This window comes from Triturus cristatus, chromosome 5_2 (genome assembly GCF_964204655.1).
Source record: "Triturus cristatus chromosome 5_2, aTriCri1.1, whole genome shotgun sequence".
Classification (NCBI taxonomy): Eukaryota; Metazoa; Chordata; class Amphibia; order Caudata; family Salamandridae; genus Triturus; species Triturus cristatus.
Genome location: NC_140588.1, coordinates 216,227,842 through 216,254,171, shown reverse-complemented (window position 1 = coordinate 216,254,171; position 26,330 = coordinate 216,227,842). Strand labels below are relative to the sequence as shown.

The window sequence follows — 26,330 nt, the reverse complement described above, 5'->3', positions numbered from 1 at the left end:
CCATCTGGGGGAGGTAGAGATCATTGAACACTGGTGTCTTGCGGAGTCGGGGCTCCACATCAATTTGTTAGAGCTCCGAGCGATTTGTTTGGCATCAAAAGCATTTCTTCCTTCTGTCAAGGGGAAGCTACTGCAGGTGTTCACGGACAACACCACTGCCTTGTGGTACTGCAACCAGCAGGGCAGGGTGGGGTCGTGGACCCTTTGTGGAGAGATCCTACGTCCCTGGAAATGGCTAGATTAGCAGGGCCTAACCCTGGTGATTCAACACCTGGCAGGTCCTCTGAACGCCAGGGTGGACGAACTCAGCCATCGATGCCGAGCGGATCACGAATGGAGTCTCCAGTCGAAGGTGGCGCAAGGTCTCTTTCATCAGTGGGGAGAACCTTGGTTAGGTTTGTTCAACTCCAAAGAGAAGCTCAATGTCAGCAATACTGCGTGCTGGAGTTTTCAAGGTGGCTATCGCTCGCCAACGCCTTTCGTCGCGAGTGGAGCTCAGGCCTGCTGCACGCCTTCCTGGCCATACCGCTCCTGCCCAGGGTTCTGAAGATCAGGAGTGACCAGGCCCAAGTCATTCTGGTGGCTCTATACTGGGCGAGGATAGTCTGGTATTCAGAGCTTTTGAAGATGAGCATCGATCCTCCGATCAGGCTGCCCCTTTGGGGAGGGTCTTCTGTCGCATCAGCAGGTAAGGGTTCTCCACCCGAACCTGTCAACTCTGCGACTCCATGCGTGGAGATTGAGCGGCAGCGGTTAATGGCTTTTGACCTTCCTCCCAAAGTATGTAACGTTATTTTGGCGAGCAGGCGGCCCTCCACTAAGACGGTATATGCCTGCCGTTGGCAGAAATTTGTATTCTATTATACAGAACGATCTATTGATCCTCTTTCTGCTTCTCTTTTCACTGTTCTTCTATTCATTGTGTCCCTTGCCCAGCAGGGCTCTGCTTTGGGAATTCTCAAGGGTTACCTTTCTGCTCTGTCTGCATTTTTGCGGCTGCCATACCAACCCTCTCTCTTTTAGTCCTCAATTGTACATCGGTTTCTGAAAGGACTGGCTCACTTGTTTCTACCCACACCCTTTGTTATGACACAGTGGGAACTTAATGTGGTGCTCACCTATGTGAAGTGTGCTCCCTTTGGGCCGCTAAATAACTTTCCCCTCCTGCTGTTGATAATCAAAACAGCCTTCTTAGTGGCGATTACATCTGCGTGGAGAGTGGGTGAGTTGCAGGCGTTATCTTGCACACCTCCCTATCTGATGTCTTTTCCTTTTTTACCAAAGGTCATGACTCCATTCAATGTATGTCAATCCATCACATTGCCTGCCTTCTTTGCTCCCACGCATCCCTCTAAGGAGGAGGAGCGTCTCCACCGACTGGACTCAAAAAGAGCGTTGTTGTTCTACCTTGACCGCACAAGGGAGTTTTGGGTGGACAACCAACTCTTTGTGGGGTAAGTGGGAGTAAAGAAGGGAAGGGCAGTGCAGATGGGTCGTTCTGTGCATTAAGATCTGCTATGCCTTGGCAAAGCAGCAGCCCCCTGAGGGATAAAGGGCTCATGCCACCAGGGAAAAGTCTGCGACTACGGCCTTGGCTCAGAGTGTCCCAGTCTTTGACATCTGTCAGACAGCAACGTGGGCTTACTTGCACATGTTTGCAAAACAATTATGCCTGGACAGTCTTGTCCACAGAGACTAGAATTTTGCTTGTTCAGTCCTGCTGGATTTTCTAGTTTAAGGTATTGGTCCGCACCCACCGCCGGGTTGGTATGGCTTGGGTATCTGTTTCAAAGGTAAGGAATCCACAGCTAAAAGTCTCTATCAGATGAACAAGTTACTTACCTTCGGTAACGCATTATCTGGTAGACTCTATCTAGCTGCAGATTCCTTACAACCCTACCCATGCCTCCCCCCTTTGCTGACTGATTTTGTTAGGACTAGGGTTACTCCCCTTTTCAGGGCCCTAGTTTTGCACACGACTACATCAGTTAATTCGTGGCTCCGTGCTGCTGGTGTGGAAAAAACAAAAAGTACTGATGTCCGCGCGCCTGGGTGATGCCTATATAGGTACTGCGATGTCATAACGACGCAGACGACATCACATGGATTTGAATGGAGCCACCTGACGGCGCACAAGGGTTATTTCTCAGCAAAAGTTTCCGACTCCAGCCTGATGCCTGGGAAATTCAAAGGTAAGGAATCTACAGCTAGATAGACTCTCTACCAGATAATACGTTACCGATGGTAAGTAACTTGTTCTTTGCTACTGAAACCAGCAATACTTTGTGAAGGGTGCCCAAGAACCCAAAAATATGCGGAGCTCTAAAACGTTTTGCCAGGGGTTTTTAAATAAGTGCTTTTTAAATAATTCACTTGGACCATCCAGAAAACATTTTACCCCCATATTTGTTAACATGCAATATAAATAGCAAAGCAATATAAGTGTTGTGGAACCTGCATGTGATGAGTTCGAAACCAGGCTGAGCCAACTACATTTTTCTTTCTTCTAAAACAAGCTTAAATTTTCATTCTTCTGAGCTCAATCAAGCAAGTACCAATGTGGTGATTTGCAATGCTTATAAATGATTAAAAAAAAGTGATACTAAGTTCTATAAAACTAAGATTTCATTCAGTTTTGTTTGTAACTGTTGATTCTGGATGTCTCCATTATGCATATTTTAAAAAGTAACAATTTACAGATGTAGTTTAAATTGATCTCATGCACTTAGTCAATCAAATTTAAGTTTAAACTCATTATCAATATTTAACGTTTGCTAATTAAAGTTAAAGTGCTAACATTTGCTGCTGAATATGGTTTTCCACAATTAATTTTATGATTCGGTCATTATTATTTTTCATCTAGGTCAAGATATAATTCATCATGGTACTTCCAGTGGCAATGAGTTGAATGGAAGCATAAGACTGACACCAGCAATTTGCAATCAGCCCTCGGGTGCCACTTTAACAATAAGCAATGATCAGCTTTTGTCACATGCCTCAACACTGACCACTACTTCAGGTACATAAAGTTCACTTTATATAAAAAGGGTAGGAAGACGAAAGAAAGAAGCTTTACTTATTGGTTTTTTGTGCATCAAGAGGGTGGAAGTTACATATTTGCAATTTCCTGTTCCATTTGATTCCTACATTGAAACATTTTCAGCTTTATGTTTTTTAGAATGTTATCTCTTCCAGCAGAGCACACCACTTCTTAGCTCCCGAAAGAATGTTCTCCTTTCATGGCTGGTAAATATTTTGGTGCATACACATCTCCTTGTGGGTTTATTTTTAATTTAGTTTTTGTACTCTTCCAATGGATGATTCTTCCTTCTGATTTCTCATCTTTGAAAGCACCTTTGACGTCATATTGGGGATAACAAAACGTTACAATAGTTCTTTCCATCTGGAGGTAAGTAGCACTGTTAAGGCACCAGTTGCAAATCTCCTAGCAGGTCTATTAAGTGAGCACCTTTGCTCCTGGGGTCACTTGACTTTTTTTATTTTTTACTGCACCCTGACATCATTATTGAAAGCAATTTTTAACAGTTTCACATGTTTCAGGATTTTTTTCTAAATCATTAATTCATTCAGTGTCTGACCATGTCTGCTCTAATGAAATTGTTTTTAGTATTGTGTTGCAAGTGCAAGAGACCGACATCTGTGTCCGACTCATCAACACTTGTCGTGTGTGAAGCTGAAACACAGTGCTTCATATTGTTAGAAAATTACAGTACAACGGGAGTCATCAGACAAAGGCAGGTGCAGCTGTTCTTGACCATGCATTGTCAGGAGAAAATAGTTCAAGTACTATTTTCATGTAATGGTCAGATTAAGAAACCCCTAAGAAATTTGGCTTCTGGGTAAAAAACATCCTCTCAACATAAGAAAGTGAACAATAAGAAAAAATCTAAATTAAGATCTTTCTCATCACACAATGGCAAGTATATCCAGTACTCATGTGCCACACTTTTAATTTTATGCCACTGGACTCAAGCTAGCCTGGCTGAAGAAGGGTGACATACCCTGAAACCGGTCCCAGGATGTAAGTTTCCGGTCCAGGGGAGTACCTGGCTTGGCAGTTTGGTCTGGACTGTTTCCATGAGACACAGGGTCAAGACTGATTTGCATATGGCTGGGTCCAAACTGGGGTGGCGTAGTGGGCAAAAGAACGATGGGTTTAACCCAGATCTCTTGACTGGGGGAGAATGTTTGAATCATTCAGCATTCCATCCATCATTTGTTGCAGTTGCACTTAATTTTGTAGCACAGCAACTCACGTTTCAGACTGGACTTTGGTGGTTATGCATAGTTTGTCATTTTCTGGAATAGGAGCTTCTCAGCCCATCCCCATAAGTTCTTCACTGCCTACGGGGCAGTGTTGTATTGAGGTGAGCCGATAAGCCACTTTTTTTTAATTTTATTTATATATATTCACCCTTTTAAATTTCACCCAAGGCACTTATTGATTATACTTTTACCTACATTGTAGGTTGCTCAATTTCTCTGTCCTGAGGAAGACCCTGATTTAAGGAACTACTGGGCTTCCGTGATTCTTTGGGGTCAAAACGTCGTCCTTTCTTTTACCTTGACCTGTACTCTTAATTTATGCCCAGATGCGGATGATGATAATACGTATTCATAACTTCTTGCTTCTTGAGATTTGACTAGTTAGCAACTCAAACATTGTTAGACAGGTCTTTACATCTTTGTAAATATTGTAATTATCAGCACTTGCACCCTTCCATTCCCGTCCCTCCATGAGCACTTCCTTGAACACTTGTTTCTCTTCATGATCATTGCAACAACTGTTGATACTGTGAATTATGGATGAATTTTCATTATGAAATCCTTGATCAATGCTCAATAATTTGTCATTGTTTAATTAGCTTGCTGAATGTGATACAAAGATTCCTTACTAATACTGGTTGGTTGGATCAACCATTTTCTATACTATTATTAAAATCCACAGCCTTCTTTGGTCCAGTCTAAAATCCTAGATATGCCTTATGATGGGCTAACTCTTTTTCGTAGACATGTTGAAGCTTTGCATGGCCTTAAAACCAACACTGACACAACAAAGGCGTTAGGACCTTTTCAGTTTAGCAGATTTGGGACGTCAACTTTGTCGCTCACTAAGATCACAAAATGTCAGAGCAGGATTCAGTCAGTATGGATTTTAGGTACGTTTATATTATCCTCAAAGACAGTCTGGATACAATCTAGGATACTCCTTCAGTCAGAACCAAAGACTGCCTTACGGGAAGTCTTCAGGAAGGAAGAGAGGTTCTTCACAAGCCAATGGCAAGCAGAAAAGAGCTTGACTCCCAGCTCGTACCCCCTGCTTCGTCTGGTCCTCAGAGGTTGTGGGGGAGAATTTCTCTATCTTATAAGAGACTTCTACCCGCTGATGTCTTACCTTAGTATTATCCCCAGCCTTCAGATTGGAACTGGAAAATCTTCGTGAGCAGTACCCCTGAGAGCAGGTGCGCCGTTAGGTGACGTCGATCGGAACCTCGTTCAACGCCTGCAATTAATGTGACATTTGCAGTGCCTATATAAGCGCCATCCAAGCTCGCTGACATCAGTTCTTTTCTTTTGCACCAGTCAGCGCTGATCTGGAGAGAGCTGCCCCTTAGTAATTTTTTTAGGAAACTTTCTTTTTGACGTTTGTCAAAGTTTTTTTCTAGAATGTTATCCTGCTGTGGTAGGGACATCATCCTAGAAGGCCAGCTTTAAGCCCTGCAGGGCCTGTCACCAGTCGAGTTTGGTGACGGGCCAGCCACATGTATCCCTTTGGTACCTCAAGTGCGACCAAGATCCATTGGTGTGCCCCGATTGCTGTGCCATGGACCCAAAGGCCTTGAGGGAGTGATCCCTCAAGCTCCTTTGGTTCGACGCATGACGCCACAACCATCTCGATTCCGTTATAGAGAAATGTCTTGGGAGCAGTCACGGAGCCTGAAATCTTTGTCATTCTTGAATCGGGAAAAGTCCCATCAGAAGAAGAAAAGCAAGAAGTCAAAGAGGTCTTCAACTTCACCTCATCCGGCGGCCGACAAGATTAGATTAAAAGCTTATAAGGCACCTGGTTACTCCAACGGAGTGTCCCAGCGCTAAGAATTCCTCCTCTTTCATAGTGAGCCTCTATCCAACAAATAAAGATTATCTTCGCATCAGCCTACCTGAGATGACTGAAAGAACCATGTTTTGAGTGTCCCACGGAACAGCCCTTCTAAGGGCTGCATCCAAAGAACCAACGGCAGTTGATTCCAAGCTTTAGCTGCTAAGAAGCTAAAGGGTCTGCCTCCTAAGCGTCCCTTTTAAATTTTAGGCACTGTCTGTTTTGCAGTGCCTGCAGACCTAAGATTCCGAATAGGTCTGTAAGGGGTGAGTAGGGGCCGACGATAGCTTGGCCCTTTCTTGTTCAGAATCCTATGGCAGAAGCACAAAGCTTTAAAAGTTACTCTGTTCCGCACCGGTAACCAGTGTAGTTCCCTCAGTGCCTCTCCCACTTGGGCTCGCCATGGGATGTTCAGTAGTATTTGGGCTGCAGCATTCTCATATTTCTTTTGGTGACCCCTAAGAAGAGACTGTTACAGTAATCCAATCAAGATGTAATCAAAGCCTGAATAATGGTATTTTTTGTTACCCGAGGTAGAAGATTTTTCATTTTCCTTAGCATCCTTAATAGGCCAAAACATGTACCGGCCAAAGCTGATATCTGTTCCGTAAAAGAAAGGGTGTTATCGAACCATACTCCCAAGTTTTTAATCCTTGGTTTGGGAACCGGGGTCTGCCCTAATTCTTCCGGAACACCAGATATGAGATACAATGGAAGGCTGTTTACCAACTACCATGATATCAGTCTTGCCTGCATTTAATTGAAGGCAACTGAGATTCATCCAGTTAGCCAGATCAATTAAGCAAGCCTTAACTTTAGGCGCAGCCTCTACATCCTTTTGTTCTAACGTGATGATCAGCTGAGTGTCTTGAGCATAGGACACCAGCTTCACCCCATGTTTTAGGACTATGTCCGCTAGTGGGCCCATGTAAACGCTAAATAATGTTGGACGAAGGGCAGAACCCTGTGGCACCCTTTGTAACAGGGGTCGGATTTCCGATTTTAAGGGCTGTTGCAGGACTTGAAAGGCTCTGTCCTGTAGGAAATGCTTGATCCATTCCCAAGTGCTGCCTCTGATACCAGCATTCCACAACTGTTCCAAAAGAAGGCAGTGGGATACTGTATCAAAAGTTGCACTTAAATCCAACAAGATCAGTGCTGCTGTCCTATCTTCATTCCCTGCCATTTTCATCGCTCCGAAGGCTACGCAAAGAGCCGATTCAGTGCTATATAAAGCCCTGAAACCAGACTTAGTTTCTTGGAGTACCTGGTTTTCTTCCATAAACTTGGTCAGTTGGAAGTTAAGACATTTCTCTGCTATTTTAGTGAAGAAAGGTAGCAATGAAATTGGTCTCACATTTTCTGGGAGCGCCGGGTCCAAGCACGGTTTCTTCAGTAAAGGAACCACCATCGCGTGTTTCCAGTTATTAGGAACTTGCCCAGAGCTAAAAGATAAGTTCAACAAACTTGTCAGCACTGGTGCAATAGTTCCTTCCCGCGTAACAGCATGTTTGGGGGGATGATATCCGTGGGAGAGCCTGATTTTACTAATGACATAAGCTGTAGTATATCTTTCAGCTGGTGGTTGGAAAGTGAACATTCCCTCATGAGATATTTCACTCTTTGGGGGAATGAAGGTAAAGTGCCTACTGGTTGCTGGAAACGTAGCATAGATCTTCTCGATTTTTTTCCGAAAAGAAACTAGCCACTGTATTACAATACTCGATAGATGCCGGCATCACTGCTGTAACTCGCTCCAAAGAGGTACAACAAATGTCTTTAGGGGCATTCTTAGCAGATTCAATTTTAGGAGTATAAAAATCCCGACGTGTTCTCCTGAACTGTTTGTGGTAGTGTTTTAGCGCTTCAAGATATTTTATCGTGTCCTCTGGCCGATAGTTCCTCCTCCAGCAACGTTCAAGACCTTTACATTCTTTTTTTAAGCATTGCTAACTCCTCTGAGAACCATTCTGTTGAAGAGTTCGAGCGGATGCTGTTACATAGTTTCAGAGGTGTTAAGGAGTCCACTACCTCCAAAAGTAAATGTGTTTGCCAGCTGTCTGGATGGACGCCTCCAGATCTGGAGTGCTCAAAGTCAGTTTGGCCGTGAAGGTGTCAGGGATTAGTTGGGACCATTTCCGGGTCCATTTTAACTCAGAAAGCTGTTTCGGTTGGCCTGAAACTTTCCTAGGATTTTTGATCTTAAATGAAAGAATCGAATGATGAGACCATACCACAGGCACAGAAGGTAAAGCTTCCACCTGAGCACTATTAGAAAAGATATTATCTAGTGTGTGGCCCGCTAATATGCGTAGGGGCATGAACTAACTGCTCCAGACCTAAGGCCTGTAATGCAGTTGTAAGCTTACAGATTTCTTGACTACCCGTTTCAAAATGTAGGTTCAGATCCCCTACAATTACAGAAATTGAGTAACGGATAGCATAACGAGGCACTATTTCTGCCAAATCTTTAATAAACGCTCTCGCTGTGCCTGGGGGACTGTATATTTGGAGTCCAGCCACTGACCAATCACTGTTTAGGGACATGGTAAAAAACGCCGCTTCACACCTGGAAGTTTGCAGTTTAGTAATTTTAACCTGGTAATCTTTTTTTAAAAATCACTGCATTCCCCCCTCCCCCGCCTCTCTGCTCAGATCAATCTATTCTCAAAATGGCATATCCCTCTGGTAGCGCCTCCAGAATTTCCGGCGCTGACTGTCAATGCAGCCAGGTTTCAACTAAAAACAGCCCTACTGGCTCCTGATCCGCTAATAGCTCACAGATTTCCTGACTATGTTTGCTTAGAGACCTACAATTTAAAGACAGACAAAGTAAGGAGTCATTTGCGGGCTCTAGGGCCCTCTCGCTCGTCCCTCCCTTTGCTGCAATATTGAAAGAGAAGTGGCATCTACCACAGCCGTTAGCTCCACTACCACTTCTATGGAGTAGAGGCATTCCTTATCTACTGCCTTTCTAAGTGTTAGGATCTCTGAGTAGGAGTAACAAACTGCTCCCTTTGAAGGACGAGCATGGTTCCTGGCCCCTTGGCGTCGTATAGGCGCAAACCGGCTTGCCTTTGCCGTGCCTTCGGCCACACAGCTACCATGATTTGTAGCCCACTTCTAGGGGCGTGGCTAAGCTCCGACACAGCCAGCAATGTAAGCAATTTAAAAGGGGTCACAAAGGAAAAATAAAAAGGGTAACCCTTTAAAACTTACGTGCAGGGGAGGGGAGCCAGGCATCTCCCAGCAGCTAGTGCGGGTTACAAGGAAAACCAATGCAAAGGATAAAATAGAATTGACACGGGAGCCAGGCAACTCCCCGCGCCTAGAGTGCTACAAGGAAAGCAACAATAAGGATTTTAAAAGCGGCCTAGAAAGCTCGGTTTAACTTACACTCTCACTACAGAGAGGACAACGGAGCGTCTACGTACAAGGCATGTCTACGGTTGAGCCAGCACCTGGACTGGCTTCGCGCTTCCCTGAGTTTCCGGGAGCCGGTACGACCCCAGCTCATCTTCATGAGTTTGATGAAGCCATCCACCTCATATTTAAGCAGCCCGCTCCTGCCAGTGCATCTTCGGGCCCTGCTGGGTTCGGGTGGGGCAATTGATTGATCCATGCCATTGGCTCCGGACCGGCCCCAGTCGTGCCATCTCGACCTTCCCGCAACGTCGGTCCTGATGCTGAAGCTCCTGGTGGCACCATCCCAATTCTGATCTCCAACTCTGTGAGAGACTGGCTTAGCATATGGTGCTCACTTATGTACCTGTAGCCCCCTGCACTAATCCAGACAACCCTGACAATGATTTTAGTGGTCTTCGACAACCATAAAAAGCTCTCTAAGTGGTAGCTGTGTAGAGCAGCCTCCAGGCTTAGTCCAGAAGGAGTGTAAAGCAGCTTGATTTACCAGTACTTAATCTTATGGTATAGGTTAAGTGAAAAAGAACCACACAGTGCCGTTATAAAAATATGTATTTATTATAAACACTCACCAATACATTGCAATATCGCCTATCTGGAGATATAAACACAATACACACAAATACTTAGGTAATAGAACATGTAAGTAGCACAAATACACAGTGGTGTCCAGGGGCAGACTAAACCATATTCTAAAATAGTGGAATGCGAGCCACGACCTAAGTCGAGACCGGACCCAGAAGACGTACAATTGTTAGGGACCCAAGGTAAGTACCCAGGAACCCCACAGAGGCTGTGTGCAGAGTGTGAACACGACTGCGGGATCAATACAAGTCAATGGGTAAGTTGCGGCGCAGTTTTAAAGAAGGTCCCTTCCCAGTGGACCCTGAAGAAACCCTGTGGAAGATGGAAGGTTAGAGAGTCACCCCACCCGTGGATACCCCAGGAACCAGGATTCCTGCATCAGGAAAGCCGGGTGCATAGGTGTGAAGTGATGTCGGAAAACGCAGTAGACCACAACGCAAGACCTCTGAAAAGATGCCGCTGAAGAAGAAGACGAAGGAGTCCGGTGGAGCCCAAAGGTGGAGTCAAGATGAGGGGTACCTGCAAGCAGAGGGTACTGAGTCTATGCCACTCAGGAGTGACCAGGAGGCACGGAAGACAAATGCCCACCGATGTCAGTGGATGCAGGAGAGTTGACAGTGCCCTTGTAGCTGTGCAGACCAGGCGACGCTGTGAAAGACCAGGAGCCGTTCACGTGCTGTCCCACGTCTGATGTCGAGAGCTAGGGGATTAGTGTCCGCCAGGGGCACCAACAAGCTTTGGCAACTGCAACAAACTGAGTATACGTAAAGGTGGCAGTGTCGGGACCAGCAAGGTCCAAGTTACTCACCACAAGCAGGTAAGTCAGAGTAGGCCCGAGCAAGCAGGGTAGCCCACTGGAATCAAAGAAGACCCTCAAGAGGACCCACAGGCCAGAGGGACAGGAGTCGCAAGAGGACCGCAAGCAGCTCACCATTGAAGAAGGCCCACGATGCAGCAGAATCAGTAAGGGCAAAGATCTTGATCACAGGAGATGCTTGAGGTTGGAGCAATGCACAAGGTTTCTGTTCTAGCGGTTCCGACAAGAGATACTAGCCTCAAACTCGGTGAGAAAACAGTGCAGGCCTCGAGGGAGTTGCAGAACCACCACCTGTGTTGCTGAGCCTTTCAGAGTCCGTGGGAGCCCAGGATCAACAGACCAGTCAGCTGTGTTGCGGTGCTTGCAGATGCAGGGGAGTGACTCCTTCACTCCAAGGTAGATTCCTTCCGGTGTCTTGGATGTCCAAGGGCCCAGTGAAAAACCTGTATGGAGAATAGGCACAGATGTTGCAGCAGACTGGCTGGACGACAAGACCAGGAGCAACATGAGTCTTCCCGGTTGCAGTCTTGGTTCCCAACGCAAAGTCCAGCAAGGTCCAGTGTGCCCAGATGGTCGAAGTTAAAGTGGTATGTGATCTGAATCTTGTCCAACGACGAATCTAGGGAGCCACCCACAGGTAAGCTCTTACGTACCCTAAGGAAAGGGTGGGGACGATTCCGGGGTCCCTCCCGGAGAAGGGGCTGGACAGTGGGGAGGATACTCCCATGTCCTTTGTCCAGTTTCGCACCAGAGCAGGAGCCAACGGCTCCCTGAACTGGTTTGAACAGGAGTATGCAAGGAGGGCATCAAATGTGCCCTTCAAGCAGTCGGAGTGGTGCTGGCAACCACCCCCACCCTGGCCCAATACACTAAGTCCTGTCTGGAATGTGGTCACACCTCCCTGTGACAGGATACCTATTGTCCCGCCTTCCTCTGCTTGAGCTTGGCTCCGCAGCAGGAGGGCAGAATCGTGTCTCTGGTTGGCAGCAGCCATAGTTTGCTGTCTGGGTCTAGAAGACTGGTACCGGGAGCACTGAGGGCCTCCTGGAGTTGCTTTACAGTTCATGGAATCATACCTTCCACATCGTTTATGGTGTGAGGGCATGATTCCAACATGTTTGATGCCAAACATGATGGGGTTCGTTACAGCCACTTTAGAGATGGTCATCGCTTAATGATGCATGGCCACTCTCTATATTGTTATTGCTGACTCACAACCCGGGAGAATGCACTCTGAAGGTTGTAGGGGTGCCCTGCTGACTTAAGGGTGACTTATAGGTTTTAAGTGTAGTGACCTCCGATATAGGAAAACCTATATCTGTCATAAGTGGTGCTAGCACCAGCTTACACAGGTTGCAATGGCAGGCCGGGAGTCACAATTTGAGTGGTATCTCGTGGGTGGCATAATACATGCTGCAGCCCATGGGGGACCCCTATCTGTGAGAGAAAAGGAAAGGTCCCCTACTTAGTGTACCCTGGCACTTCCAGGAACCCTCACAGGGTCATCCATATGAACTGCCTTTAACATGATTGGCAGGGCTAATGTGTGATCATGCTGATGGTCACTGATGAGGATCAGGAAGAAGAGAGTGAACCTCTCCCTGACCTCCTCTCAAACAACCCTAAAGATGGGTCTGTGGAGGGAGTTGTCTTGTCAGACACCCTCACTACCCAACAGCAAACTGACTGCAGGCAAGTCCTGGGGTATGTTGGTCTCTTTTCTTTAACGTCTGGTCAGACAGCCCGGTGTCCCCATGATGTGGACACTAGGGTACAGCCTACTGTAAAAAAGAAAATCTACAGGCAGTCTGATCAAGTTAAAGGAAGCATCAGAGCTGAAGGCTTGTAGGCTCATTCCACCAGAGTGACTGCTGCAACCACTACGCTAGCTCGCGGGTGCCCTTATGTGAACATCTGTCAGATTGCGACTCGGGCCTCCTTGCACATGTTTACCAAATACTACTGCTTTGACAGTCAGGTCTTTCATGACTGGCCCCTTGCCTGTTCGGTCCTCCAGGCCTTTTCGGTCTGAGACAGTTCACTGACACTCCGATTTGCTTTGGTATCTGTTTTGAGGTAAGGAATCTGCAGCTAGAAGGCTCTATCAGATGAACAAATTATTTACCTTCAGAACGCCTTACCTGATAGACTCTAGCCAGCCGTGGTACCTTCTGGCGTGCAGAGGTATTGCTCAAGATTTTCCGGATCCAGTCTGGTGCCTAGGGAATATTCTTAGGTAAGGAGTCTCAAGGTTTGGCTAGCTATTAATTTGTTATGCCACCCAATTCGCTACTTGATGACATCACTCTTAACATGACATCACATGTCCCTGCCAGAGTCAGTAAAAAGATGTTCTTGTATAGATGGAACTAAGAAGAAAGGTTTTTGTATCATTAGTGAAAGCTATTTACAGTGACTTTTTAAGATAATATGAACTAAGATTTTGCACTAGGGGCCAACGGATGATACATCGCTCTCCCAAGTGCTGTGGCAATTGAGATGCTATTGCAGATAATTGGGAAAAGGCTTTATCAGACCCTGCTATGTTGATGATGGGTTCCAGAGGGGCTTGGGTGGCTTAGAAGCAAGTTTTGATTGTTGTCATAGATTTGTTTAAGTACATTGAACAGTCAGGTCTGGGGTTAAGTTCACTCTGTAGTGAGAAGGATGTCTACTTTACCTCTGTAGGTCTGCATTCTTCAGTTTTTTGTTGTTGTGTTTTTGGATTTCCTCTGGTTACACAGACTTAAGATTTTGGATATGTCTCTAAAGGGTGAAGGTGGGGAGGAGATTTTTTATAGGGCCCTCCACACTGCACAGATCACAGCAAGTATTGAGTCTGCCACTAAAAAAGTGACCTACTGGTATCTCACCCCTGTCCACCATCATAAAGGCAACCCAGCCAGAAGCGTTGGCTGCTGGAGGGGGTGTGGGTCTCCTGGGATGCTCCTCCATCTCCTTTGGACGTGCCTACAGCTGACAACATATTGGGCAACAATACTTTTGGACATAGATACGCAATTGAATAACCAGCTCCGACAATTAGCCGCATATGTCATTCTGGGTCTCCCCAATGCCCTCACGTTTCCATTGACGTCCCGTAGAGGGAGGCAGATTAGTCTTGCACTAGGAGTCACTCTTCAGAATGTCTTGTCGCACTGGGGCACTGATGAACTCCTGACACCGGTGGGCTGGCTACACCGTCTATTGTATACCTTAGGTATGGAGAGACTTTCACTCACACTAATGGCTAGTGGTGACACCTACCAAGAGCTTTGGAGTCCCTTTATAGCTTTGCGATCCACAGAATCACAAGAATTGACATGCCCTAGATATTTAAATATACTGCGGCTTACAGACACACCTCCATCTGCCAGTACTCGCAAGTGAAAAGAGACCTTTAGAGGTCCATTGGCCAAGAAGAATACATTTAATTATCTGAGAGTACCCCGTAAAGGAGATTCTTTCATTCCTAAGGGTATATGCGTTCTACCTTTGAAGTCCACATATGTCTGATATGCTCTTATTTATTTATTTAGTGTTTTGTATAGCGCAAACATGACCCGTGAGGGTATCAGAGCGCTTTACAGCAGTAGCGATTACATTAATTACAAGAATTAACAAAAACAAGTTGGATACAAAAAGGATCATGAGAGAAGAGTCGACAATCCCGTTAGAGTTCAAATACGAGATAAGGCAAGTCAGTGGGCTGCTGAAACTGTAGAACAGTGGTTCCCAAACTGTTCACTCCTGAGGACCCCCATTGAGTCACTACTGGAAGCCAGGGACCCCAAAGCAGTTTGTATGATTTAAATGTCAAACATTAAAACTGTAATTTCCAAAACATAAACACACACGTGTGCACACCAAACAAAGACTAGATTTGAATTACTAAAGATTTAAGTATTTTCATATTAACAATATTTACAAAAATCAAAAAATCTTAACAGGAAGGTTGGTGCTGCATCTCACAACTAACTTTTCATTGTTTGGTTTCATTTGCTGCCCGAGGCTCCAGCTCCTGCGAAGGTGGGACTGGAAACCTAAAGCTGCTTTGGCAAATGTTGTCACAAGAGTCCCTGTATAGTGCACAGCACGTGAGCCTGACCACTACAAAGGTGACTTTGGGGGGGGCTCTCCCCCAAGAAAATTTAGGGGGGAAATGGTGCATTTTACAACACGTTTGTCATTATATATTAAATTGTATTCGCTTTTAACGCATAGTAAATGACTTTACTATGTACCAGCATACAACAATCTTTTGGCAATCTTCAATGAATGACAATTTTCAATAATTCCCTCACTACAACCCTCCAACAGTGCCTCTCATCTCTCCATGATTTAACAAAAAACAAGGGGACCCTACTCATACAGAGCCTGGGTATAAATTATTAGACAGAAACAATGGCTCGTATGGCTTAATAACCAAATATGTAATACACAAAGCCCAATGGCAATAACAACAAAGGGTTAACGTGACGTCAGAAAGGAAAGCTGCCCACACACATTAGATAAAAAAACATTGTTTTTTATATTTACAATGAAAAAGTCTTAGGTAAAAACAATTTCACAATATACATTCCAAACAAAAGTGAACAAACCTACACAACACAATTATAACAACAAAGTGTAACATAAAACGGTTTCAATTATTCATTGTATGGGCGACCAAAAAAGAAATTAATGGAATACTGTTCAACAACACTTATTTGTCATAAGTATTGAATAGTGGTTCGCCTCATAAATCTCGTCAACGACGTTTCGACCCTATTTGCAATAGAGGGTCTCTTCAGGACAATTTAATATAGGGACACCTAGGAATTAAATAAAAATACCGTGAGTATGTGATATTATTTAGAGAAGGAGATTTTGTATTATATTGAGTTGGTGGAAACTGGCCTTTCTACCTGAATGGTGGAAATGCTGACTAACACATCAAAAAGAGTGTCACCGTGCTAATAGTGAACCAAAATAACTTAGAGTACCCGGCCGGGTGCTATGGATGTAAAATATAAACAAATTAGTGATCGCAAAACAACGGGTGCTTGCACAGATGTAGAGGTGCATAATGTTGTCACTTACCCCTGTGAGGGTTAAGAGGAAACAACTCCACAATCGGTGTTTGTCTCTCAATTGCCCAACGAATATTTGTAAGCACAAGCAGGTGAGTATAATAAGGGAGAGGCTAAAGGATGTAGCCGATGGTATATCAACCGCGCTTTCAGTATCGCCGGTATCAGGAATTACTGGAGAACGGATTAAATAGAAAAAGAAAAGAAACCTTAGAATCAGGTTTGCATTGACATACAATTATTTTGTGTCAGATGGTGAATACTACCAACAGTGTTCCGGTACAAGTATGGGTGCAATTTTTGCCCCAAATTTAGCGAACATCTACATGGATCATATAGAACACAAGTACGTTCTCAATGACAATAATATATACCATTCCAAGATCACCTGTTGGAAAAGGTATATAGATGATATTTTTTTGATTTGGTCAGACACTGTTTAAGAGTTTAATGCTTTTGTTTCACATCTAAATACAGTCCAACAACATCTGAAGTTTACATCCACAATACATAAATCTAGTATTGCCTTCCTAGATCTAAATATATCACACGAAGAAGGAAAATTATATACATCACTTCATAGAAAGCCCACGGAGCGTAATACGCTACTTGCCTATAATAGCTATCATTCACGTGCACTAAAAGATGGCCTACCCCATGGGCAGTTTTTACAACTACGTCGCAACTGCACAAAAAAAGACTACATGAGGGAGGCGAATGTATTGCGTGAAAAATTGCTGATCAGAGGATTCCCAAAAAAATTGGTGAAAAACTCCCTCAAAAGAGCATGGTTTTGCCCTAGAGAGACACTACTTACCCCAAAGGAAAAACCCACAGTAAATAAACTAATTTGTGTCACAACTTTTGGTATACACACTAACCAGATTCGGAAGTTAATTACACAAAATTGGCACATCATTCGAAGTATTGATTCCAACATAGATGTCCCGATGTTTGCTTTCAAAAGGGGCAAAAATATAAAAGATCATCTTATCAGATCATCAATGGAAAAACCAGTACAATCGACAAAATCGTTGCAGTCAGCTTGGGGTTTACCAGAAATAAAAGGGCAGTATAAATGTGGCAACTGTGTTGCGTGTGAATTCACGGCCAACACAAAAAAATTTGTGCATGGTAAGGTTGATCAACAACTGGATTTTTTTGCAAATTGTAACACCAGAAATGTAGTCTATTGTATACTATGTCCCTGTGGACTACCCTACATAGGCCAAACTCAACAAACCATTAAGGCACGGATCGGACAACATCGGAGCAGGATTAGAAATCTGGTCCCCAATGCCCCTTTAGTAAACCATTTCTTAGAGAAGGGGCATACAGCGAATGATATCCGCTGGCAAGTGATAGACAAAGTGGTTGCCTCAAGCAGAGGGGGAGATCTATCACAGGCACTCCAGAGACTAGAGTGCCGCTGGATCGAACGCACTAATTCGATTGTACAAGGGTTAAACTCAGCAGAAGAATGGCGTGGTTTTATTACCACCCTTGCCTAACTGAATTAGTTGATTATTTTCTGGTTTCATACATTCATTATTGTTGATCCTTATGCATTCTTGTTGTGGGTCTTGTGTTTCTGTAATATTCTGATTATTTCAATGTTGTTTGCCAAGTAGAATCTGGTCCCTGGATCCCCTTTGCTGATAGGAAAGAGGGCACAACTGCATTGAAACGTTAGATACTATCACAGACAGAATGCTGATTTTATTGTGTCAACATTATATGTGTTTAGTTTACGAGTGTATGTACTAATTTACTAAAAAGAATGAGGAGTAGTTGAAGTATAAAGGAGTTATTTTGAAGAAACATTGATTGAAATGATGTGCATTTAAAAATGTGAACCAAAAAAAACACATGTTCAAGAAATAAGGGGATATTTTCCTCATGGTTGCATCTAGACTAGGTCTCCATTGTCTGTGTGGCACAATTGACTTTCGCTTTTCTAACGAAGAACATTGTACGATATACAAAAAGTAAATATTTTGTAATTCTGATACAAAGATACATTGAGCAATGCACATTCGATCAGTCCATCCTTTGCATTTTCATAATGCGCAACATACATTTGTTGGTTTTTCTTCGTGACGCGAGAGTATGGCATAAACAATAGAAGGTCGTGTATAGTTTCCCATGGTGACTGTATCACATTGACCAGATGTTCATTTGGTATTTTTACCACTCAACAGGATTGCACTATACGCAGTCGAGGGCTCGTCTTTGCTGTATCATTAGGCTCTGCAATGTAACATATTTGGTACGAAAATAGTAGAATGTTTTTATAACGTTCTATAACTTTATTGAACATCATTGACTTGTCCATTGGCGTGGGGGCTTTGATATGCGCTGTGGTGAGTTGCCCTGCAACCACTTGATCGTAACAAGCGTGATAATGTGTCTCTAATACAATATTGGGCTTCGTATTATAATACGCGTGTCAAAAAAATTGTACAACGTTCGTTTTACATCCTATAACTTTATTGACCATCATTGATTCGCACATTGCTGTGGTGGCTTTAATTGAGTCGGGTTGAGTTGCCGAGTAACCATTTGATCGTGTGGGAAGTGCCGTGATTGGTCTATGTATGTTCTTACTTATATTATGATTTTTCTATTCTACAATGGTGGACTTTCTACCTGACAAAATGGGAATTTAAATGTTGTAGAACACAAAAGTGAGTCGCACATAAATTTAATTGTGTAGATTTACTTGTTATCGTTGGTTTGCACAGCACCGTACGTGGAATGCGTTGCCTAGCAACCTCCCTCGCGTAAAAGAAACAATGTGATTGGTTCACTCTTAGCCAATCATGCTTATAGTCTGATCATAGTCTCCCAATCTGGGTGATCGAACCAAGTGGATTGCTTGCCGTTTTTGCCCGCTGCAGCACTATACGAAATTACGTCGTCGTGAGAGGTAGGAAAGTTTTTCCAGGTATCCGCGCATGGAACGAGATTGGGAATAGGTAAACCTGATTCTAAGGTTTCTTTTCTTTTTCTATTTAATCCGTTCTCCAGTAATTCCTGATACCGGCGATACTGAAAGCGCGGTTGATATACCATCGGCTACATCCTTTAGCCTCTCCCGTATTATACTCACCTGCTTGTGCTTACAAATATTCGTTGGGCAATTGAGAGACAAACACCGATTGTGGAGTTGTTTCCTCTTAACCCTCACAGGGGTAAGTGACAACATTATGCACCTCTACATCTGTGCAAGCACCCGTTGTTTTGCGATCACTAATTTGTTTATATTTTACATCCACAGCACCCGGCCAGGTACTCTGTGAGTTATTTTGGTTCAGTATTAGCACGGTGACACTCTTTTTGATGTGTTAGTCAGCATTTCCACCATTCAGGTAGAAAGGCCAGTTTACACCAACTCAATATAATACAAAATCTCCTTCTCTAAATAATATCACATACCCACGGTATTTTTATTTAATTCCTAGGTGTCCCTATATTAAATTGTCCTGAAGAGACCCTCTATTGCAAATAGGGTCGAAACGTCGTTGACGAGATTTATGAGGCGAACCACTATTCAATACTTATGACAAATTAGTGTTGTTGAACTGTATTCCATTAATTTCTTTTTTGGTCGCCCATACAATGAATAATTGAAACCGTTTTATGTTACACTTTGTTGTTATAATTGTGTTGTGTAGGTTTGTTAACTGTCTTTCACTGGGACACTTTTCAGAATTGTTTAAAGAAACTGTCATTTTGTTTGGAATGTATATTGTGAAATTGTTTTTACCTAAGACTTTTTCATTGTAAATATAAAGAACAATGTTTTTTTATCTAATGTGTGTGGGCAGCTTTCCTTTCGGACGTCACGTTAACCCTTTGTTGTTATTGCCATTGGGCTTTGTGTATTACATATTTGGTTATTAAGCCATACGAGCCATTGTTTCTGTCTAATAAATATCTCATCTCTCCATAGCTCCACTGTCACATATATTTAATTTATTTGATAGCACCTTTCATACCACTGTGTGGTTTCAGAGCACTTTACATCACACACATACAGTGACAATGAATCATACATGTGTAAATCAGTGAATAGAAAATGTGACATAAGGCAAAGAGGATTCACATGTCATCCATACTGGTAGGCATTTTTTAAGAGTGCTTGGTCTAGAGAAGCACAATGTCAGGATTCAGAACATAACACAAAGCCCTACAGGGAACTGGCCCAGAGTTCTTGAAAAATAAAGTTCAATGGTATATACCAAAAAGAGTGCTGCGGTCATCCGAAGCAAAACTAATATTAGTACCCAAAGTGCGCAAGGCCAGTTGGGGAGGCAGAAGCTTGGTAGCACGTGCAGCGAAAGCCTGGAATGAACGGCCGCTGCAGCTTAGGTCCATGACAAATCTAGTCTCTTTCAGAAAGGCTTTAAAAACTTGGCTCTTCTCCTCCTAAATATCTGCGTAACATCCTCTCCTCTTAGGCCTCAAAAGGACTTTACAGCGCCAGGACACCCATGAGTAACAGTGCGCTCTATAAGTAGCAATAACATAACACAGGGGTTAGCATTGACTATAATAACAATGATTTATTTCTACCCAAACAAACCTTTTTAGCAGCATTGGAATAATGAAAGACTGGGAAAAAGCATAACTTGCTAACTTGTACCATGCACTTTGCATGTAGCTCTTTAATGGCAGTTCATAGCTCATTGTTCTAGATTACGATTGATTCTTGTGAACTGCACAATAACAAAAGAATCTCTATGGCAAAAGCAGGAACCCACTGAGCCATGCACAAAACAAAATACTGCTTTAAAAAAATGCATTGTAGACATTCTTTGCAGCAGGCATATTAACCATCTGTGCTTCCTTAGATGAGTCAAAGCTGCCACTGGACAAAACCCCCATCTCTCTCCAGCAGGTACATTAATCACCGGAGTTATCTTGACACTTTTATTGCTGCCCAAAAACTGATGATTTTACAAGGAACAATGCAGTGCTTTTAAAACTGCTGCCTGCGGACCCCCTGGGAATGTGTCACGGACCCCTGGGGGTCCGCGGACCCCAGTTTGAGAACCACTGCTGTAGAAGCACTGAGAGAGATTAGGGTAGGAATTTGCCCATTAGGAAGGCCTTCACTTCCTTTTTTAAACTTGATAGGGCAGGTACTCTTCTTATGTAAGGCGGCAGTGAGGTCCAGATTCTGGGGGCAGCGGAAGAGGGGTGGTTTAAACACAAAATCCCTGGCACACCGAGAGTGCCTGTCTCCTCCGTAGACCACGATTTTCTGAGCAAGGTACACAGGAGACTTGGAGTGTACAGCTTCATGAGTGATACAGGCCAATTTGAGTTGGATTCTAGCTTCGTATGTTAGCCAGTTCAGCGCCTTTAGGTGCGGCGAGATATGATTGAATTTTTTTTTTTTTTTTAGCCAGTTAGGAGTCTTGCAGCTGCGTTGAGGCAGGCTTTTAGGGGAGCTGTAGAGACCTTTGGTATGCCAGATAAGGTTGATTTTTTGTTATGTTTTACTGAAAAGCACTTAAGAAATTTAAACCATAATTTGTGAAGGTGCTTTTTGAGCCAAAGTTGACTTAACCTTGGAAAAATATGTGTTCCAGGCATGTGAGCTGTAGATCACATGCTTTGCATACTCCTGCCATCTAGTGTTGGGTCCGGATGTTTGCAATTTGTTTTTCTTTAAAGAAGTCTTTCTAGTCACGAGGTAGGCGACTCCTCCTTTCGGTGATAGTGAACATGGGCATCGATTCCTTTGTTAGAGTTTTTTTTCGCCTTTGGGATTGGACTCGTATTGCTGCGCTCTGGTTCGACACCATTTCACGTGTTCTCCTCAGTGCGCAATCCACTTACCCTCGACGGTATTGTTATTTGATCACTTTTACCAGTCACCGCGTACGTATCATTTAGAAAAATCTTTTTCGATCGGAAACTTAGTGGAAGGCCGTAGGGACTGGCAGCGTCGGGCCAGCTCTCAGTCGATGGAAGGAACTCCATTTAAATTCTGTACCTGGTGCCACGCCAAGTACCCGCGCACCGACGCGCACAAAGTGTGCAACTTGTGTCTCTCCGCGGAGCACGACGAACAAGACTGCGATGCGTGCAGATCCTTCTGATCCAAGAAGACACTCCGTGACCGTCGGGCTCAATGTCACAAAATTCAACAACAACACAGTGTCTCCGTTCCAGGTCTCTTCGCAGAAGATTCCGAACATAATGTCTTAGATGCTCAAGGAGTCGAGGAAAAAAAAGAACACATTTCCGTGTCAGGACCCAACTCCGACATGGACGGAGACATCCCGCAGGGAGTACCGATCCTCCCCTGCCCCAAACTCTACCTCTGCCCCCCCAAAAAAGGCTTTGGTCCCTCCTTTGCCTTCGGGCCAAGGTCGGCAACAAGACCATGTTTCCAACGCCCGCCTTCGGACCTGGCACCAAAACAAATATTAAAGCCTTCTGGCTCAGGATCGAGTCGGCCACATTCAGGCACCGAGCATAAACAATCGGCTCCGAAACCGAAGCGTGTTTTTATAACAATCCCTTCGCTACCAAAACCGAAATCATCTTCGGATACGAACACTTTGATGCTACTTCCTACTTTATCAAAGGAGCATTGTTTCGACGTTCTGACTTCAAACCCGGACCTGAAACAAAAGGATCTGGTCATCAATCCCAAAACTGAACATATTCACGCTAAATTGCCATTAAAACGCAAGCCATAAATGGAGGACATATACCTCATTCCTCTAAAGAGAAAACATGTTGGTACTAATCCCTCTCCTCCATCTCCTCTATCACCTCCTTTCCCACCTAACCCTAATTTACCAACACCCACAAATTCACCACCACCACAATCACCTGACAACCAGGATGATGGGGATGGGGTAGACGATAATAGTCCTGATCCATGGGACGATTATAATACAGATCCAAATGCAGATAACTATCCAGACTTATACCCTACTAAACCCTCTCCACCTGATGATAATGTAGGGCACTTAGAGTTAATAAATAGGGCTGCTGAATATCATGAAGTTAAGAGTCACTTGAAGAGGATTTTCTCTTTCGCACACTAAGCTCTTCCTAGAGATCCACTCATACATTGCCTATGCTTAAGGGCATGCTAAAAAAAAAGGGGGGGGATTTTTAAAGATACAGTTCGCGTAAGAATTCTTACACCAAGGGTAGATAAGACAAATAAATCTGCACCAACAGATCCAGTTTATATCAAGGGTCAATTACGATTAGATTCCCTAGTGGTTTCTAACGCCCGTAAATGGGCAAACTCACAAACCTCGGGGGATGCCCCTCCTCCAGACAAGGAATCTATACTAATAGATGCCTCCAGAAAAAGAGTAGCTGCACAGGCAGCCAATCACTGGAGTATTGCCAATACCCAGGCTCTCTTAGCTAGATACGACAGAGCACACTATGATAAATTGGAACAATTGCTCCAATTTGTACCTGATAAACATTAGGCTAAGGCACACAGCCTAATTCAGGAAGGGAAACTAATTTCAAACACTTCTATTAGATGCGGCTGACACTGCCGCTCTTGCAATCAACACCACTGTCTTGATAAGGAGGCACGCCTGGCTGAGAATTTTGTGATTTAAACCCAAATTCCAGGCTTCTATCTTAAAACTACCTTTTGACAAAGAGCATCTGCTTGGTCCTGTGGTAGACACTTCCTTAGAGAAAATGAAGGACACAGATGTTGCAAAATCTATGGGAGCCCTACAGTCCCCATCCAATCGGGGTTCTTGTCGTCGCTCCTTCTACACGGGGTGCTCCAAAAGCCTATCTACCGATAATACCTCAACATTATATAGAGGCAACCGTCTGTCACCCTCTTCGAGAGGTTACTTTTGAGGCGGATTTAGAGACAAAAATGGCAAGGGAAGAGGTAAAGGTTCCACACCCCGCACCTCCCCCTCAACAAACAAATAGTGATTTGCCTCCTCTCCCTCCACGATCATTCCACACCTGTCGGGGTACGTCTCTCTCAATTCCTCCCTGTCTGGCATACAATAACTTCAGACAGATGGGTCAGATGAATTATCCAGTCTGGGTATTGCCTGGAGCTTACCAACAATCCCCCAAACATTCCTCCACGTTCACACAAAATGTCACCTGAGCATCTACACCTCCTCCAGCAGGAGGTTTACTCTCTTCTGCAAAAGGGAGCTATTGAGCCTGTTCCGTTACAATATCAAGCATCCGGCGTGTTCTCCCTATACTTTCTAATACCTAAAAAGGACGGCTTTCTCAGACCTATACTGGACCTCAGAGAGTTAAATCAATATATTCACTCAGATCACTTTCACATGGTGACACTTCAACAAGTGCTCCCACTCCTACAGCAAGATGACTATGTCTATGGTAGACTTAAAGGACGTATACTTACATATTCCAATACATGCTGCTCATCGCAAATATCTCGGGCTTGTGGTAGCAGGACAACACTACCAGTTCAAAGTGCTTCCATTCAGAGTCACCACTGCTCCCAGAGTATTCACCAAATGCCTGGCAGTATTCGCTGCTCACCTGCGAAGACAACATATTCATGTCTTCCCATACTTGGACCATTGGCTCATCAAAGCCAGTTTTTACCCAAAGTGTCTCCAGTACACTCAAATAACAGTACTGTTACTGCCCGATCTCGGGTTCACAGTAAAGGTGTTGAAGTTCCATCTCCAATCCTCCAGCACGCAAACATACTTAAGAGCCACTCTCAATACTCAAAAAGCTCTAGCCTGTCCCAATGCAGCCAGAATCTGCAATATTCAGACTCTAATTTCACAGTTCCAGCCCAACCAGTCATTACCAGCTCGAGTACATATGCAACTACTGGGAATGATCTTGCTTCATAATAGTTCCCCATACAAGCCTTCAAATGCGTCCCCTACAGGAATGCTTAGCACATCAGTGGAATCCGTCTCAAGGTCAACTGTCAGATCTAGTGTTAGTATATGGCCGCACCCATCGATCTCTGCAGTGGTGGAATCCGCAAAACCTATCCAAAGGGCGGCCCTTCATCGACCCAGTTCCACAGACAGTGCTAATAGCAGACGCATCGCTCACTGGTTCGGGAGCTCATCTCCAGACTCCGACAATTCAAGGTTTGTGGAGTCAAAAGCAAAGGCAACTTCATATAAATCATCTAGAGCTGCTAGCAGTATTTCTAGTGCTCGAAGCCTTCCAGACTCACCTTCCAGGCAAAACTGCCCTGATAAGCACCGACAACATGACAGCGATGAATTACATAAAGAAACAAGGGGGGGGGGCACTCTACTGCTGTCAAGCCTTGCACAAACCATTTGCAGGTGGGCCATACATCACAACATTTATCTCCTGGGGTGTAACACGTCAATCATATTGCAGATCTTCTCAGCAGGCAGAGACCGCCGATTCACGAGTGGTAACTCCACCTTCAAGTTCTCCTCCCATTCTTTCAAATGCATGGTTTTCCACAGATAGATCTGTTCACAACACACCAGAACACAAAATGCCTAAATTTTGCCTCCAGGTATCCACACCCATTGTCCAAAGGCAATGCACTATGGATGAACTGGTTAGGGATATTTGCCTACGCTTTTCCGCCTCTCCCGCTCATTCCACTAGTGGCTCAGAAGCTCAGACAAACATCTCTTTCAGTGATCCTAATAGCTCCGACATGGGCCCTTCAACCTTGGTTCACTACCCTGTTGGCGCTCTCAGTAGTTCCTCATCAAAAACGATATCTCACACCCAGTCTCCTCACTCAGAGCCATGGAGAAATAAGACATCCACATGACAAAGATCTCAACCTAGCGATCTGGCACATAGAGTTTGCCTAGCTGAACCTTCCACCAGACTGTATGAATATCATTAAAGAGGCCAGAAGGCCTACTACAAGAGCTTGCTACGCAGCTAAATGGAAGCGGTTTGTTTTAAATTGTAATAACCATATCAACCCGCTAGATGCTTCCATTCAAAATATCATTTATTTACTGCACTTACAGCAGTCAGGATTAGCTTACACATTCATACGCTTACATCTCGCTGCAATAGCTGCATACCTTCAAAATGGACAGAATCTGTCCCTTTTCAGAGTACCCGTTATCAAGACTTTTATGGAAGGACTCAAAAGAGTTATTCCACCAAGACTTCCACCGGCTCCAGTGTGGAATCTTAATATTGTCCTTACCAGACTAATGGGCCCACCTTTCGAGCCATTGCACACATTTGAACTGCAATTTCTCACTTGGAAAGTTGGTTTCCTCATTGCTATTACATCACTGAGGAGAGTGGGTGAGCTTCAGGCACTAACCAT

General features: G+C 44.1%; 1 protein-coding gene across 3 annotated transcripts in view; it reads left to right on the top strand.

The window, feature by feature from the left end:
- Positions 1 to 26,330, top strand: part of ZNF236 (zinc finger protein 236) — a 1,017,074-nt gene that overhangs the window by 736,890 nt on the left and 253,854 nt on the right. For all 3 annotated transcript variants that reach the window (XM_085606997.1, XM_085606996.1, XM_085606998.1), the window contains exon 26: positions 2,864 to 3,019. In XM_085606997.1, the coding sequence (XP_085463123.1) occupies positions 2,864 to 3,019 (156 nt within the window). The remainder of the gene's footprint in view (positions 1 to 2,863; positions 3,020 to 26,330) is intronic.